Below are 15,241 nucleotides of genomic sequence, written 5' to 3'. Positions count from 1 at the left end.
TCCAGCTCATAGTAAGCATTGAGTAAGTGTCAGCTGTTGTTGGTTTAACTCCATTTTACCTTTACTACAGCCTTGAGACGGGGGCATGACTGTCCCCTAATTACAGATGGGAAAACCAAAGCTTAGAGAGGTTAAGTGAGTTGCCAGGTGTTGCATAGCCAGGATTTGAACTCTGGTTTTACACAGCTAGACAGCTGTGGTCTCAGCATTCTTTTCTATCTTCCAGTGGCACAGAGAGAATCACAGAAGCATCTATTATCTTTAAGCCATATATCAATTTCAGGCAAACTTAATTATTGGCTTCTGTGGCATAACTCATTCTTCACTGGCCTCCTGTCAGAGGCCAAAGGACCATGCCTTGTTTCAAACAGAGGAATGATCAAGTTTGGGGTCCTTGAGAATGACAGTGCACTTTGCCAGGGACTCTCTAATGTGCACATTCATTGGCACTCAGCATCTGTCAGGGAATGATGGAGAAGGACCACAAGGCTTCAGAGTCCTGGACAGCTGTGCCACCTCCTGGGATGAGCTGCTTGATGCTTCTGAGTGTTGATTTCCTTACTGACTTTCATTAAGCACCTAGTGTCTGTCAAGCACTGAGCTGAGCACTAGAGAGATGGAGGTGGCCACACACTGTCTTTGTCCCTTCTTTTCCAGAAGAGTCTTCCTTCTTTTCTAGTCCTTGTCATCCCTGTCCTTATCTCCCCCAAAATACAGATAAAGGGTTCAGGGAAGGTGTGGTCAGTATTGGAAAGACAGTGCATAGCCAATTCCATCTTTCCCTTCTTCAGACACTGACTTCTGAGACTGGAATACTTACAGCTTTGGAAGTGATCTTAATTTATTGTATTTTCTTAACTCATTCCCATTGTATTTCCTGGAAATGCCTTTTCTTATCCTTCATTCCTTACATATACAAATCCTGCCTATATGTTAAGATCTAGTTCAAGTTTTGTATCCTCTAAAAATTATCTCCCGGGACACTTCCAGGCCCTATTTCTTTACAATTTTCCATTTCTCTGAAGCTGTCCTGTTCAATCTAATGATCATGTAACTGTGTACTAAGTTCAAGTACTCAGTTAGTTATTGTTTCACAAGCCCGAGTTTGCGTTTTTGAATAGACAAGTGTATCCCTCTTTCCTATTCCCAACAGACCCCAGTCCATGGTACATGGGCATGCAATAATAGGCACATAATAAGTAAATTCTTGTTGGTTGTTTGCCCACCCTATGGTAAGAAATTTGAGAGATGTGCTGTTGTTTTCTTTATCTCTGCATCCCAAGCACCTGCCACAATATTTGGCACATAGTAGGGATTTGAGAAACTGTTATTAAGCTGCAAAGGATATTTAATGTGTGTGAAAGTGCCTTGGATAGTACCTAGCACAGAGTAGGTGCTCAATAAAGTTTTCTTGATTAAGAATTAAAGGATTGGCTGGGTGTGGTGGCTCACGCCTGTAATCCCAGCACTTTGGGAGGCCTAGGCGGGCGGATCACGAGGTCAGGAGGTCGAGACCATCCTGGCTAACATGGTGAAACCCCATCTCTACTAAAAATACAAAAAAATTAGCCGGGCGAAGTGGCGGGCGCCTGTAGTCCCAGCTAGTCAGGAGGCTGAGGCAGGAGAATGGCGTGAACCTGGGAGGCGGAGCTTGCAGTGAGCCGAGATCGCGCCACTGCACTCCAGCCTGGGCAACAAAGCGAGACTCTGTCTCAAAAAAAAAAAAAAAAAATTAATTAATTAAAGGATGGTAGAACTGCTACTAATGGCATTTTACTGTGGCTGTCTAACCTCTAAAGACTCACCATTTCATTTAAGTTCTTTAAAATGGGTTTCTCCATGGGCTCAGCAAAGGAGTTATACAGAACACTGAGGAAAAAATGAAAACAAACAAAAAAGAAGTTACTCAGAGACCATAATCAGCCATTTATAAACCTTCCCTAGGCGATGCCTGAGTATCCAGCCTCTGATTAGCCACTGCCCAACCGAGGGCTCTCACTCACCTGAGTTCTCCGGAAAATGAGACATGGGCATGGCTCACTTGGGCGTAGCAATCTTGGAGCTTCAGTGTAGGATGACCAAAGTCATTTCGGGTTAGGATGATGATACCAGTAAAGTAGACTCCGGAGAGAAACAAATCAGCTCCTCCTGTGTCTTGGCTGTTTAGAGAAAAAGTGCAAAGTTATCCAAGCCTGAGTCAGGCACAGAGATGGACCTTGTTTCTCTGATCATCCAGAGACTGGGTAGCTCCTGGACTGCAGTGACTTTGTCATGTTCACCTCTGACTTCCTTGCACCTATGACAGGTAGGAGCAGAGTGGGTGCTGATTGAATATTCACAGAACAGTCGAAGTACTGAATATGTGAAAGCTAACAGCTATGGGGATATTCTAATGATTTCACCCTGAGTGCTCTGGCCCTGACAGTGATTGAGCTTGCATTGAGCACCCTTCATATACAATGTTTGTTTGGGGAGAGAAAAGCAAGGGTAAGACTGGCAACACTTTATTCAGGAGGGACACAGATGAGAAAGGGAGGCTTAGATGTAGTCTGTGAACTCCTTGAGGGAGTGCATTGTGTGTTACTCACTTCTGTGTCCCCAAGACTTAGCATGTGGCCTGACAGAGTAAGTACTCAATATATGGTTGACGAGTCATTGAATAAATAAATGAATACATGAATCTATGTTGCTGTGGGGAACGTGTCATTTCTCTACAATCTACAAGACTGGAGTTCTTGAGATGGGGGTAAATGCATAGTAGGCACTCAATAAATGGTTGTTGACTGACTTAGTGGATGAAAGAATGTGTTTTCCTGTGGCACCAACCAAGGCAGACCTAAACATTACGCCCAGAACAGTGATTTACACATTGTAACTGGCCTGTAAAAGTACTTTGAATCTGATTTCTTCCTTCTACACAAGGGTGCAAAGGCCCTTCCACTTGGGCTTGGGCTTACGCTGACTACCAACCTTCAACCTCTGTGTGAGGGAGAAAGGCTCCACTTCCCATCAGTTACTCCTGCAGATGGGGAAGTGTGTTGAATGGCTGGCTCAAGATCATGCAGTGATTTGTGGGTGATCTAAAAGGTTGAGCATGCATCTGTTTCTCTGATAGTCAGGGACTTCTAGTTCTTAGAGAATCTGAAATGACATTTGATCATATGCTCTACCTTTAAGGGAAGAATGTTTTTCACCCCGATCCCCTAGCAGGGATTTCCTAATTTAAGCCTCACCTGGAAAAAAAAAAAAATTCTCTTGAGAAAGATTGTTAATAGTGAGGGAAATAAGTCTACTGCCAAAAACATTGGTGAATTTCTACATTTTCCATTTTTGCTCACGTTCCCCCAGAACAGCTGCAGACATTTCAGTGGAATACTCACAAAAGTGGAGACTCGAACTCCCAGTCTGTGCTGATGTTGGCAGTGCCGTGGTTGGTTAGTGCTTTGATTCCCACCCCAGGCACAAAAGCCAATGAGGTATTTGGAAATGAAAAGGCCCTGATTTTTATACTGTAAAACCAGAAACAGAAGTTAGGGCAACTCTTCCAGCTTCTCTCTTCAATCAAGCAAACTTGGGAACACAGTTGCAGAACTCTTACCATTGGGGCCATTGTGAATTCCTACAGAGAAAAGAACCTCTTGTCTGCAGGGCTGTCTCTGGGAACTGCCTCCTAATTCTCCTCAAACTCTTACCAGGAAGTCCCTTGAATCCAGTTGATGAGGGAAATGAGCAAGTTTAGAAATATATATATATATATATATATATATATATATATATATATGTAATTTTTCTTCTCTCTCTCTCTTTTTTTTTTTAGAGACAGGGTCTCATTTGTTACCCAGGTTGGAGTGCAGTGGTGTGATCATAACTCACTGCAACCTCTAACTGCTGGGCTCAGGTAATCCTCCTGTCTCAGCCTTCCAAATAGCCGGGTCTACAGGCATGTGCCATCACACTTGGCTAATTTTTTTTTTGTAGAGGCAGGATCTCACTATGTTGCCCAGGCTGGTCTTGAACTCCTGGCCTCCAGCAAGCCTCCTATCTCAGCCTCCCAAAGTGTTGGGATTACAGGCATGAGCCACCTCGCCTGGCCTAGAAATATATTTGTAAATAATCAAACAATCTACTTGTTTAGTTTATTTAAAGACAAAAAGAAGGTACAACATTGCCATCATTATTTTTCTTCAGCAGTTCCAGTGTTTCACAAAAGGGGTGATATTCGTATTTTGCATGGCACAGTTATTTTTTTCTTTTTCTTTTCTTTTTTTTTTTTTTTTTTGAGACAGAGTCTCACTCTGTCACCCAGGCTGGAGTGCAGTGGCACGATCTCAGCTCACTGCAATCTCCGCCTCCTGGGTTCAAGGGATTCTCCTGCCTCAGCCTCTCGAATAGCTGGGACTATAGGCACATGCCACCGCACCTGGCTAATTTTTTGTATTTTTAGAGAGATGCGCTTTCACCGTGTTAGCCAGGATGGTCTTGATCTCCTGACCTCGTGATCTGCCCACCTCGACCTCCCAAAGTGCTGGGATTATAGGTGTGAGCCACCACGTCCAGCCCTTGGCACAGCTATTTTTGTAGAGGACTGTCATACACATTACAGGACATTTGGTGCATATGCCAGTCGTAGTGTCCCTCCCCACCTGTCATTGGGACAATCAGAAATGTGCCTTCCTCCTATTTCCAAAGGTCCTCTATGTGGACAGTATCTTTGTTAGTGGAGAAACTTAGAGAGTTGACTTCCCCTAGGATTCTCTGGGCTGTCAAAAGGGTAACTAGGAGGCAGTGAGTTGCATGTAATCTGCAAAGGTAGATGGCCACATGCATTATAAGAAATTATTATGAACGGCCGGGTGCGGTGGGTCACGCCTGTAATCTCAGCACTTTGGGAGGCTGAAGCGGGCAGATCACGAGGTCAGGAGTTCGAGGCCAGCCTGGCCAACACAGGGAAACCCCATCTTTACTAAAAATATACAAATTAGCTGGGTGTGGTGGTGCGTGCCTGTAGTCCCAGCTACTCAGGAGGCTGACGCAGGAGAATCGCTTGAACCCAGGAGGCAGAGGCTGTGGCGAGCTGAGATCTCCCCACTGCACACCAGCCCAAGTGACAGTGTGAGACTTCGTCTCAAAAAAAAAAAAAAAATTATTATGAACATCTATTGAGTGATTGCTACCTGCCAGGCATTGTGGTAAGTGCATTACATGCATTAGCTCATTTTAACTCTCACAGTAATCCTGTGAGGCGGTTGCTGTTTTTGCAATCCCCATTTCAGAGATAAGAAGATAAGAAAAGTGGCTGAAGTCATATATAAGTGGCAGAACCAGACCTGGAACCCTCCTTAGTCTGACTTCAGACTGTACGCTTCACCACGAGGCTATGCCACTTCACAGATTGCGCAAAGGGTGCTTGACTTGGAGCCAAGTTTAGTACCAGCTGTAAAAACTTGGGCAAGACACTTAACCACATTCAGTCAATCACTCAGAAGAAGTGCTACTCACAGGTAGGTGGGGGAGACAAAATGAGTTCATCCGTGAATTATTGCACCCAAGAAAGGCATTGTTGTGAACAAAGATTAGGAAAAATTTAAAACATAAATGTGATAACTGATAAGAAACAATTATTTACTCATAATATTTCCTGTTCTATGCATCCTTTCCTACCTAGTCTCTGTCACACATCCTGAGTCCCACTGTGGGAAGAGGAAGCAGAGATTCATTTGCTATATCTTGGAAATATTTTAATTTTGATACATGCAGGTCTAACCAATTCTTTATAACTGCCGCAGAGTATTTCAAACTGTGGATGGATGTACCCTTTCAAAAAAAATCATTCCTGTGTTGGTGGACATCTAGGTTCTTTCTAGCACTTCTGTATTATATACAATGTCACAGTGAACATCCTCATACATACTCTGCTTGTGTACATGTACTTCTCTCTCTCTCTCTCTTTTTTTTTTTTTTTTTTCGAGAAGGAGTTTCACTCTGTCGCCCAGGCTGGAGTGCAGTGGCATGATCTTGGCTCACTGGCAAGCTCCACCTCCCGGGTTCATGCCATTCTCCTGCCTCAGCCTCCTGAGTAGCTGGGACTACAGGCACCTGCCACCATGCCCGGCTAATATTTTTGTACTTTTAGTAGAGATGGGGTTTCACCGTGTTAGCCAGGATGGTCTCGATCTCCTGACCTTGTGATCCGCTGACCTTGGCCTCCCAAAGTGCTGGGATTACAGGCATGAGGCACAGCGCCCGGCCGTGTACATGTACTTCTCTAAGGAGGATGCTGAGAAGTGGAATTGCTGGGTCAAAGAGCATATAGATAGATAGATATATAAGCACACACACACATATATACACATAGATACACACACACACATATATATAAGATTACTGTAGTTTTACTGTCCCTTTTCTATGACTAGATATGTTTAGATATAAAAGTACTTACCATTGTATTACAATTGCTTACAGTATTCAGTGCAGTCACTTGTTATACAGGTTTGTAGCCTAGAAGCATTAGGCTATCTCATACAGCCTAGGTGTGTAGTTAGCTATAACATCTAGGTTCGTGTAAATACACCCTATAACGTTTGCACAATAATGAAATCGCTTAATAAGGCATTTATCAGAACATATTCCTGTTGTTAAGCAATGCATGACAGTAATTTAAAATCTTGTAGTAATCACATTTTAAAAAGGTAAAAGAGAGGTGAAATTAATTTTCTTAATATTTTTACTTAAGCCAATATATCTAAAACATTGTCATATCAACATGTAACCAATATAAAAATTACTAATGAGATATTTTCTTTTTTTAAAAAAATAAATTTTCAAAATCTGGTATGTATTTTATACTCATGATACACCTCAATTCAAACATTGGCTTTTATGAGAGATACTGACCTATGTATGTTTAGCATCACAAATCTGAAATTTTTAAGAGCTGACATGATGCTCAAAGGGAATGCCCCTTGGAGCATTTTGGATTTTTGGATTAGGGATGCTGAACTGGTAAGGAAGTATAATGCAAATATTCCAAAATTCAAAACAATTACCAATCTGAAATACATCTTGTCCCAAACATTTTGGATAAGGGATACTCAACCCGTATTTAGATTTGGTAACATTTTCAGTTGAAAAAGTAATCTTACAAAATTGTTGCAAACATACTTAGAAGCTTTTCAGTAGTCAAACTGAGCATCAGTTTTTATAATTAAAATTAATGAAAATTAAATAAATAAAAATATATTTCCTCAGTTGTACTAGTTGCATTTAGTGTTTAATAGCCACCTGCGGCTAGTGGCTACTGTTTAGACAGCACAGGCCTAAAACTGTTCTATTGATTTATCTACCCTATCGAGCAATGCATGAAAATACCTGTTTCTCCCCGTCTCCACCTACACATGATACTATACAATTCTTCCTGTACTTTTCTGCTGTGGCATTATGATTGTAATTGAATGTTTTGTAAATATATATTTAATGTTCATCTCTCCCACTGGACTTTAAGGGCAGGTATGTTGTTCACTACAATATCCCCTATTGCTTTCTCTTTTTTTGAGACAGGGTCTCACTCTGTCTAGGCTGGAGTGTAGTGGCGCAATCATGGCTCACTGCAACCTTGACCTCTGGGGCTCCAGTGATCCTTCCACCTCAGCCTCCCATGTCACTGGGACTACAGGTGTGCGCCATCATGCCCGGCTAATTTTTTTGTATTTTTAGTAGAGATGGGTTTTCACCATGTTGCCCAGGCTGGTCTCAAACTCCTGAGCTCAAGTGATCCTCCCACCTCGGCCTCCCAAAGTGTTGGGATTACAGGTGTGAGCCACTGCGCCCAGCCTAATATCCCCTATTCCTAGGACAAGGCTTGGTATGTAGTAGGTGCTCAATAAATACTTGTTGAATGGCTAACTTTATACAGACCAGAGCGTTAGCCAGGAACTTTCCCTAAGTCACCATCTCTCTTCCTTGTTGTCAAAACCTCTTGGTTTTGGGCTGGGTGTGTTGGCTCACGCCTGCAATCCCGGCACTTTGGGAGGCCAAGGGTAGCAGATCACTAGGTCAGGAGATCGAGACCATCCTGGCTAACAGGTTGAAACCCCGTCTCTACTAAAAATACAAAAAAAATTAGCCGGGCGTGGTGGCGGGTGCCTGTAGTCCCAGCTACTTGGGAGGCTGAGGCAGGAGAATGGCATGAACCCGGGGGTAGAGCTTGCAGTGAGCAGAGACAGCACCACTGCACTCCAGCCTGGGCGACAGAGTGAGACTCCATCTCATCTCAAAAAAAAAACAACAACCCTCTTGGTTTTATCATTGACAGCAGGGGAATGATCACTTCAAAGGGTCGGAGGGCAGGGAATTATCACTGGATTGTTAAAATCTTTAACAATTGGGGCAAATTGTGAATCACAGTCACACAGAGAACCCCTTAGAAAAGCTCGACTCTCCCTTGACCTTTCAGACTGAGCTCCAGATGGACAAAGCTACCCTCTCCTTATACGGCCTTTGGGGCTTTTGCTGGAGACTACGGCAGAGATTGTCAGTTGCTGTCTGAACTTCCAATTCACTTTCTTCCCTAAACATCCCTGATTTTATTGGGAAGGACAAAGTTGTTTGGTTGGAAAACTAGTTTTCCAGTCTCCCTTGCTAATAAATGTGGCCATATAATTAAGTTCTGTCCATTGTTGGTTAGGCAGGATCTTATTAGGGTAGAGCTTCAGAAAAACTCATTAATAAAGAAGACTGACTCAGCTTTTAAGAACCCCTTTGCCCTCGTCTCTTCCTCCTTTTAGCTGCCTGACACATGATTTGATGGCTGGAACTGCAGTGGCCATATTGAGCCATGAGGCAAACTTGAGAATAGAAACCAGAGCTAAGGATAGCAGAACAGAAAAAGATAAGAAGGCTGGATTCTGATGAAATCGCGGGGCTTCCATAGGATTCCTTCACTGTTTCCTTTGAGTTTCTTATAAGAGGCAAAATGCTCTTCTCTTTTACTTACTTTGAAAAATTGTAGTTTACGTAATCAACCTTTAGAAATTCAAGAGACTCAGAACCGCTTAAATCTGGGAGGTTGTTTTCTTTTAGCATTCGCTCAATTATCTCCATTCCAGCTTGAACACCTGTGAAGGAAACAAGACAGTATCTGTTGATAATGACAAAGATCATAATAACATTAACCACACAAATACAATTTATTGAGTAAGACAAGCCCTTAGATAACCTAGAAAACGGCAACCCCACAAAGTGGGTATTATTGTCCCTGGTTTACAGATGAAAACTCTGGTTCTCAGAGAGGCTAAGGAACTTGTCCAAGACCATGAGAAATTTTCATTATGTCGGGAGGACTAAAGAGTTTTATCACAGGACAGTGTGAGAAGAAAAGTATAACATTTTCTTCAGGCCAGGAGCAGTAGCTCATGCCTGTAATCCCAGCACTTTGGGAGGTTGAGGAGGGAGGATTGCTTAAGCCCAGGAGTTCGAAACCAGCCTGGGAAACATTGAGACCCTGTCTCTACAAAAAAAAAAAATTAATTAAAAATTAGCTGGGCATAATGGTGCGTGCCTATAGTACCAGTGACTCAGGATGCTGAGTTGGAAGGATTGCCTGGTCCTGGAGGTCGAGGCTGCAGTAAGCCATGATTGCACCATTGTACTCTAGCCTGGGCAGTAGAATAAGACCCTGAGCCTCAGACAAGTTCACTGTTGCCCAAATCATACAGCTAAAGAACAGCTAAAGACCACTGGGGAGCCAGTGGTCAAATTCAGACACTTTGGCTCCAGAATCTGTGTGCTATGGACAGTCCCAGAAGGTTATTCTACACTCTTCTTTCGTTTCAGATTCTTTAAGCTCAAGAATTTTTGGCCTGAGGTTCATGGGCTGTAGGAAACTCCTGAACCACCTGAAATTCTAATAAAAAACTGTGGGTGACTTGTGTGTGCATATGTGTCTCATTTTTGGGGGGAGAGAATCTACATTTTCACCAGATTTCTCCTGGTATTTTTAAAAAGTTACTAACCACTGCTTTTGTTTCATCCTGGAATAACCCATCAGCTTCTTTATATGGAAGCATCACAGAACACATTTCTCTGAGCTCACTGGAGAAAGGAGACCTTTCCCACATTAAAGAGCTTGAGAAAAGTAACTTCCATAGTTAATGAAGAACATTTACTTTCACCCTTTTCAAGGAGGAAATACTGCCTTTATCCCTTATTTTGCAGTTTAAGTTCCTTTCCAGTTATTCCATCCCTGTTGGGGATGACGAAGAGCAGGTTTTATCCTCTAAAATGCCAGAAAAAAATATTGCCATATGGTGATGCAAAGATAGATATAAACAGTGTGAAGATAGAGCCAAAGGTACTACCAGAGAGCTTAGGTTCGATTCCCAACTTTCCCACTGAATAGCTTGTGTGACTCTGCAAGTTACATAGCTTCGCTGTCCCTTACTTTCTTCATCTATGACGTGGGGACAATAATAACGTTGGAGGGGTCTGTTTATACATGTGAAAATGACAGTAGCTGATACCTGTTGGGCCATACTTGCTATGGCCAGACACCATTCTAAGTGCTTTACATATGTTAATTCATGTATTTTCCACAACAATCCTATGGGTAGGTACTATAATTTTCATTTTTATCTCCATTTGTTTTTTTGGTTTTTTTGTTTTTTGAGACAGAGTCTCGCTCTGTCACCAGGCTGGAGTGTAGTGGTGTGATCTCGGCTCACTGCAACCTCCACCTCCCGGGTTCAAGTGATTCTCCTGCCTCAGCCTCCCAAGTAGCTGGGACTACAGGTGCACGCCACCACGCCCAGTTAGTTTTTGTATTTTTAGTAGAGATGGGGTTTCACCATGTGGGCCAGGATGGTCTTGATCTCTTGACCTCATGATCCGCCCACTTCGGCCTCCCAAATTGTTGGGATTGCAGGTGTGAACCACCACACCTAGCCTTCGGTTTTAAAAAATATCTTGCAGATACTACTAATAACAGACACATCAGATCTCTTTCTAGAAAATGTGGAGACACAAATCATTGATAAAATTTTGAAAATACCTAATTTGTATTGAGTGCCTATCTATGCTAGGACTCCACACACTTTCTCTCCTCTCTTCTCAGATCCTCACAGCAACCCATTGAGAAGGTGTTATTATCCTTGTTTCACATAGGAGGCAGCTGAGGCTCGGGGAGGTTCAGCAACTTGCCCAAGAGCCCGCAGCTAGTGAGCAGCATTATCCAGAGCCTAGAGGAACAGGGAGTAGATGATAGAGCATAGGTTTCAAGATCCGGCAGGACAGACCTGAGTTCTGCTGAGTCCGTTACCGCTGTGAGACTTGGGAAATGTCATTTGCCTGAGTCCCTTACTGCTGTGAGACTTGGGAAATGTCATGTTCCTCCTCTATAAAATGACAACAGCTTCTTTGTAGCGTTGTGGGTGGAATTAGATCAACATACAGCCCAGAAAGCACACTGAAAGAGCCTGGCCATGGTAGATGCTCAAGAAATGATTCTGAATTCAAAGCCTGCCCTTCTCTACTAGCCCTTGCCGTATTTCCTGTGGATGGGAATATAGCCCATGGATGATCCTGTTTGATCCTCACCTCACAGTAAGTGTAGGTAGGTAGGCACCATTTTTATCACCCCATTTTCCATATGAGAAAATCCACTGGCCCAAGGCCATATATCAAGGAAAACCACAGAACTGACCTTTATAGCCATGTGGATAGACTTCAGATCTGTTCTTTTAGTGACTCTGCTCTAGAGGGTGAAAACCAAACTGCACAACTTTAATACTGTTACAGGGTATCTATTTCTGATATATATTTCTATGCACATCAGCATATCAGTATAGTAACAAGATGCACACACATGCATACACACGCACATATATTCCTGGTACGTATTTCTACACACATCATTGTTCACACAACGTTTGTGCAAAATGGCTCAATTTTAGATCTCCTGCACTAGATGATGTACTAGGGGAAAAACAAGGAGTTGCCTTCAAATACTCCCTCCCTCCCTCCTTCCCCTCCCTCCCCTCCCTCCCTCTTTCCCTCCCTCCCTCCTTTCCTTCTTTCTTTCCCTCCTTCCTTCCCTCCCTCCTTCCCTCCCTCCTTCCATCCTTCCTACTCTCCCTCCTTCCCTCTTTTATTTATTTTTGCTGGTATAGTAGAAGAAGCATTTCTTGGTTAGGCTTAGTTAGGTATTTCTTGGTTAGACTTGCAATGCTTAGGTTGACTGCTTTAGTTAAAGAGGACTGAGAAAGATCCATCAACCTACCTTTAGCTAATCGCAAGAAAAATTTCACAGGAGAAAATAGGTCCATATACTTTGATTTTTGCAGTCCATTCCCTCTCCACAATCTGCTCCCACCTCATCTAAGCCCAAGGAAAATCACATCCCAACATTTGCCTCTCTCTAGTGTTTATAAACGTTCTCTAAAGGAGTGGCTTTTAACCTTTCGGTGTCTCAGACTCCTTTGCACATCCAATAAATATTATGGAGCCTCTCCTCAGAAAAATGCACAGTCAGACCGGGCGCGGTGGCTTATGCCTGTAATCCCAACACTTTGGGAGGCCGAGGCGGATGGATCACGAGGTCAGGAGCTCAAGACTATCCTGGCTAACACGGTGAAAGCCTGTCTCTACTAAAAATACAAAAAATTAGCTAGTGTGGTGGTGGGCACCTGCAGTCTCAGCTACTCAGGAGGCTGAGGCAGGAGAATGGCATGAACCTGGGAGGCGGAGCTTGCAGTGAGCTGAGATCGCGCCACTGCACTCCAGCCTGGGTGACAGAGCGAGACTCTTGTCTAAAAAAAAAAAAAAAAGAGAGAGAGAGAGAAAAACACAGTCACCCATATTACACTTTCACCCAATTTTAGGGAAGTCTAAGTCCCTTTTGAAACCAAGCCCTTTCTGAAGCTACAAGGTGTTGCTTTTACTTCCAAATCTCCTTTCCTCTATCCCATAAATGTGTCTTATTTGAAACCCTTAGATTTTCATTATGTTTATATGTGGGAAAGAGAGAGAGAGAGGATCTGTGCTGTGTTTGGACATGCCCCCCATCAAGTTGGCTCTTTTTTAGGCAGCACTTTCTTCTCAGCCATCTTAGGAGTTTCTGCATAAGGTACTGGATCACCCCACAGTAGAGCTTGTCTCAGTCAGGAGACAGCCCAAGTTATGAGCTGTTGAGTTTGGGTCACAGACCCCACCTAGTGGGCCTGAGGTCTGGCTTCTGAAAGCATCCAACTCACCATAGTCAAGTGCCCTCTGAGTAATCCTTGCCTTGATTCCAGGGTAAATGGTCTGAGAGGATGAGAGGCAGAGATGCCACAGGAGGAAACATCCCCAGAGGACTGGGATTGTCTTTGTACACATCTGAAATTAAGCAACAGTTATGGTTCCTTTATTATTCTTGACTTTCTCTTTGGTCAATGAAATCCAACATTTCTAGGTTTTCTCATTTGTATTGTTTACTTCCAGAATTCAATCCATCTATCCATCCATCTATCCATCCATCCATCCATCCATCCATCCATCCATCCATCCATCTATCCTTCCATCCATCCATCCATCCACCCATCTATCCACTCTCCCAACCATCCATCCATTCATTCAGCAATCATTTATTGAACACACCAGAATGTGTTCTAGGTGCTGAGGGTGTAGTGTTGACCCATACATGGCCCCTGACCTAAGCTTTTCACAGACTAGTGGTGAATATGCATCCTTCAGGGCCAGCTCCATGTCCCTCTCTGTGAAAACTTCCCTCACCAAGTCATTTTACCCTGGGCTTATCACACTCTCCTCTGGGATCCCACCACAATTTACACAATGCATATGCGTCCATTAGAACATCTGACACACCATGTTGTCTGTTTGCAGGCAGGACTCCTCCTCTCACCCTGGTTCAAGCCAGTACCATTTCACATAGATTTTTGTGATAGCCTCCTTACTGGTCTCCCTGCTTTGGCCATTGCTCCTTTCTGGCCATTCTCCACATCACAGCCAGAGTGAGTCTCTTAAAATGAAAGTTAGATCATGTTACTCCCCACCCCCATTAAAGCCCTTCAGTGGTTTCCCATCTTAGTGTAAACGCCAAAGTCATTTCATCAGCTACAAGGTGTAGAGGGCCTTGTAGCTGATGGAATGACCCTGTGCCTCTACTTCCTCATTGACCTCTGTCCTTAACACATACACCTGGCTCTCATGGTCTCAGCATCACTGGCTAACTTGATCTTTCTTTAATGATCTAAGTAGCCTGTATGCCAGCATCTTTGTATTTGCTCTCCCCTCTTCCTGGCCTAGTCTTCCTCAAAGAACCAGGTCTTGCACTTCTTCAGATACCTCCTCAAGTGTCATCTCAGCAAAGTATTTCCTAGCCACTCTATGCAGAACACGGACACCTTCCCTGTGGCCCTGTTATTATGACCACCATTGCTTTATTTTCTCCAAAGCACTTATCATCATCTAGTGTAGTCTCCAGTTACTGATGTGTGTATTGTCTGTCTCCTCTACTGGAATTTTTAGGCTTCGTGGGGAAGGACTTCGTCACTTCAGCACCCTGAATAGCAAGTGGCACACAGCAGGCATTAGGGAACTACTGAATGACAGACTGAATGAATGAATGAATGAAGTCTCTTTCACAAGCTTTGAACTGGGCCATGTGTGCCTTATGGGTTCTCCAGCATCTGGGGAAGCCCTGGATCTTAGTATACACCATCTAGTATTGTGACTGTCTTTTTACCTGTCTATCCCTTTGTCAAGGGGATTGTGTCTTACTTCGATAACTCTGGAGTCCAGTACAATATCTGGCACATAGTAGGCACACAACAAATTTTTGGTTAAATAAACATTCTCTGCAGAGAGGGACCACATCTTCTTTACCGTTATATCACCCATACCTGGCATACATGAATGATTAATGTATGTTTGTTGAATAGACCAAACAAATTAATGCCATCATATTTTCTTGAGAGATGAAGCACGGGCCCCCAACAGCAGCAGTAATTTGAGTTTCTTTTAATGAAAATCAAGTGAGTAATGCATTCACAGGCCTTGTTTCTAGTTTGGAAGTTACAATCTGGGTAAGCTATCACTGCTGCATTTACACATGTAAAAGATTCACAGGTGGCAGGTACCACTGTGCTAACACACAAACATGAAACAAATCAAGGAAGGCCCAGGAAGGTGACCCTGTGGATGTGGTCAGAGAGGAAGAAGTAGGCCAGGTGTGGTGGCTCATGCC

The 15,241-nt window shown here is 43.3% G+C and overlaps 1 protein-coding gene across 1 annotated transcript in view; it reads right to left on the bottom strand.

The window, feature by feature from the left end:
* Window positions 1-13,371, bottom strand: part of BPIFC (BPI fold containing family C) — a 46,300-nt gene extending 32,929 nt beyond the window's left edge. Inside the window, exons 1-5 of the mRNA XM_025399980.1 lie at window positions 13,248-13,371; window positions 8,996-9,116; window positions 3,381-3,509; window positions 2,004-2,159; window positions 1,806-1,869 (exon numbers count right to left, since the gene is read on the bottom strand). Of these exons, the coding sequence (XP_025255765.1) occupies window positions 1,806-1,869; window positions 2,004-2,159; window positions 3,381-3,509; window positions 8,996-9,116; window positions 13,248-13,371 (594 nt within the window). The remainder of the gene's footprint in view (window positions 1-1,805; window positions 1,870-2,003; window positions 2,160-3,380; window positions 3,510-8,995; window positions 9,117-13,247) is intronic.
* Between the last annotated feature and the right edge of the window lie 1,870 nt (window positions 13,372-15,241).

This window comes from Theropithecus gelada, chromosome 10, assembly GCF_003255815.1.
Source record: "Theropithecus gelada isolate Dixy chromosome 10, Tgel_1.0, whole genome shotgun sequence".
In the NCBI taxonomy this organism is placed as follows: Eukaryota; Metazoa; Chordata; class Mammalia; order Primates; family Cercopithecidae; genus Theropithecus; species Theropithecus gelada.
Note: the sequence above shows the minus strand (reverse complement) of the source record. Positions and strands in the feature narration are given on the sequence as shown.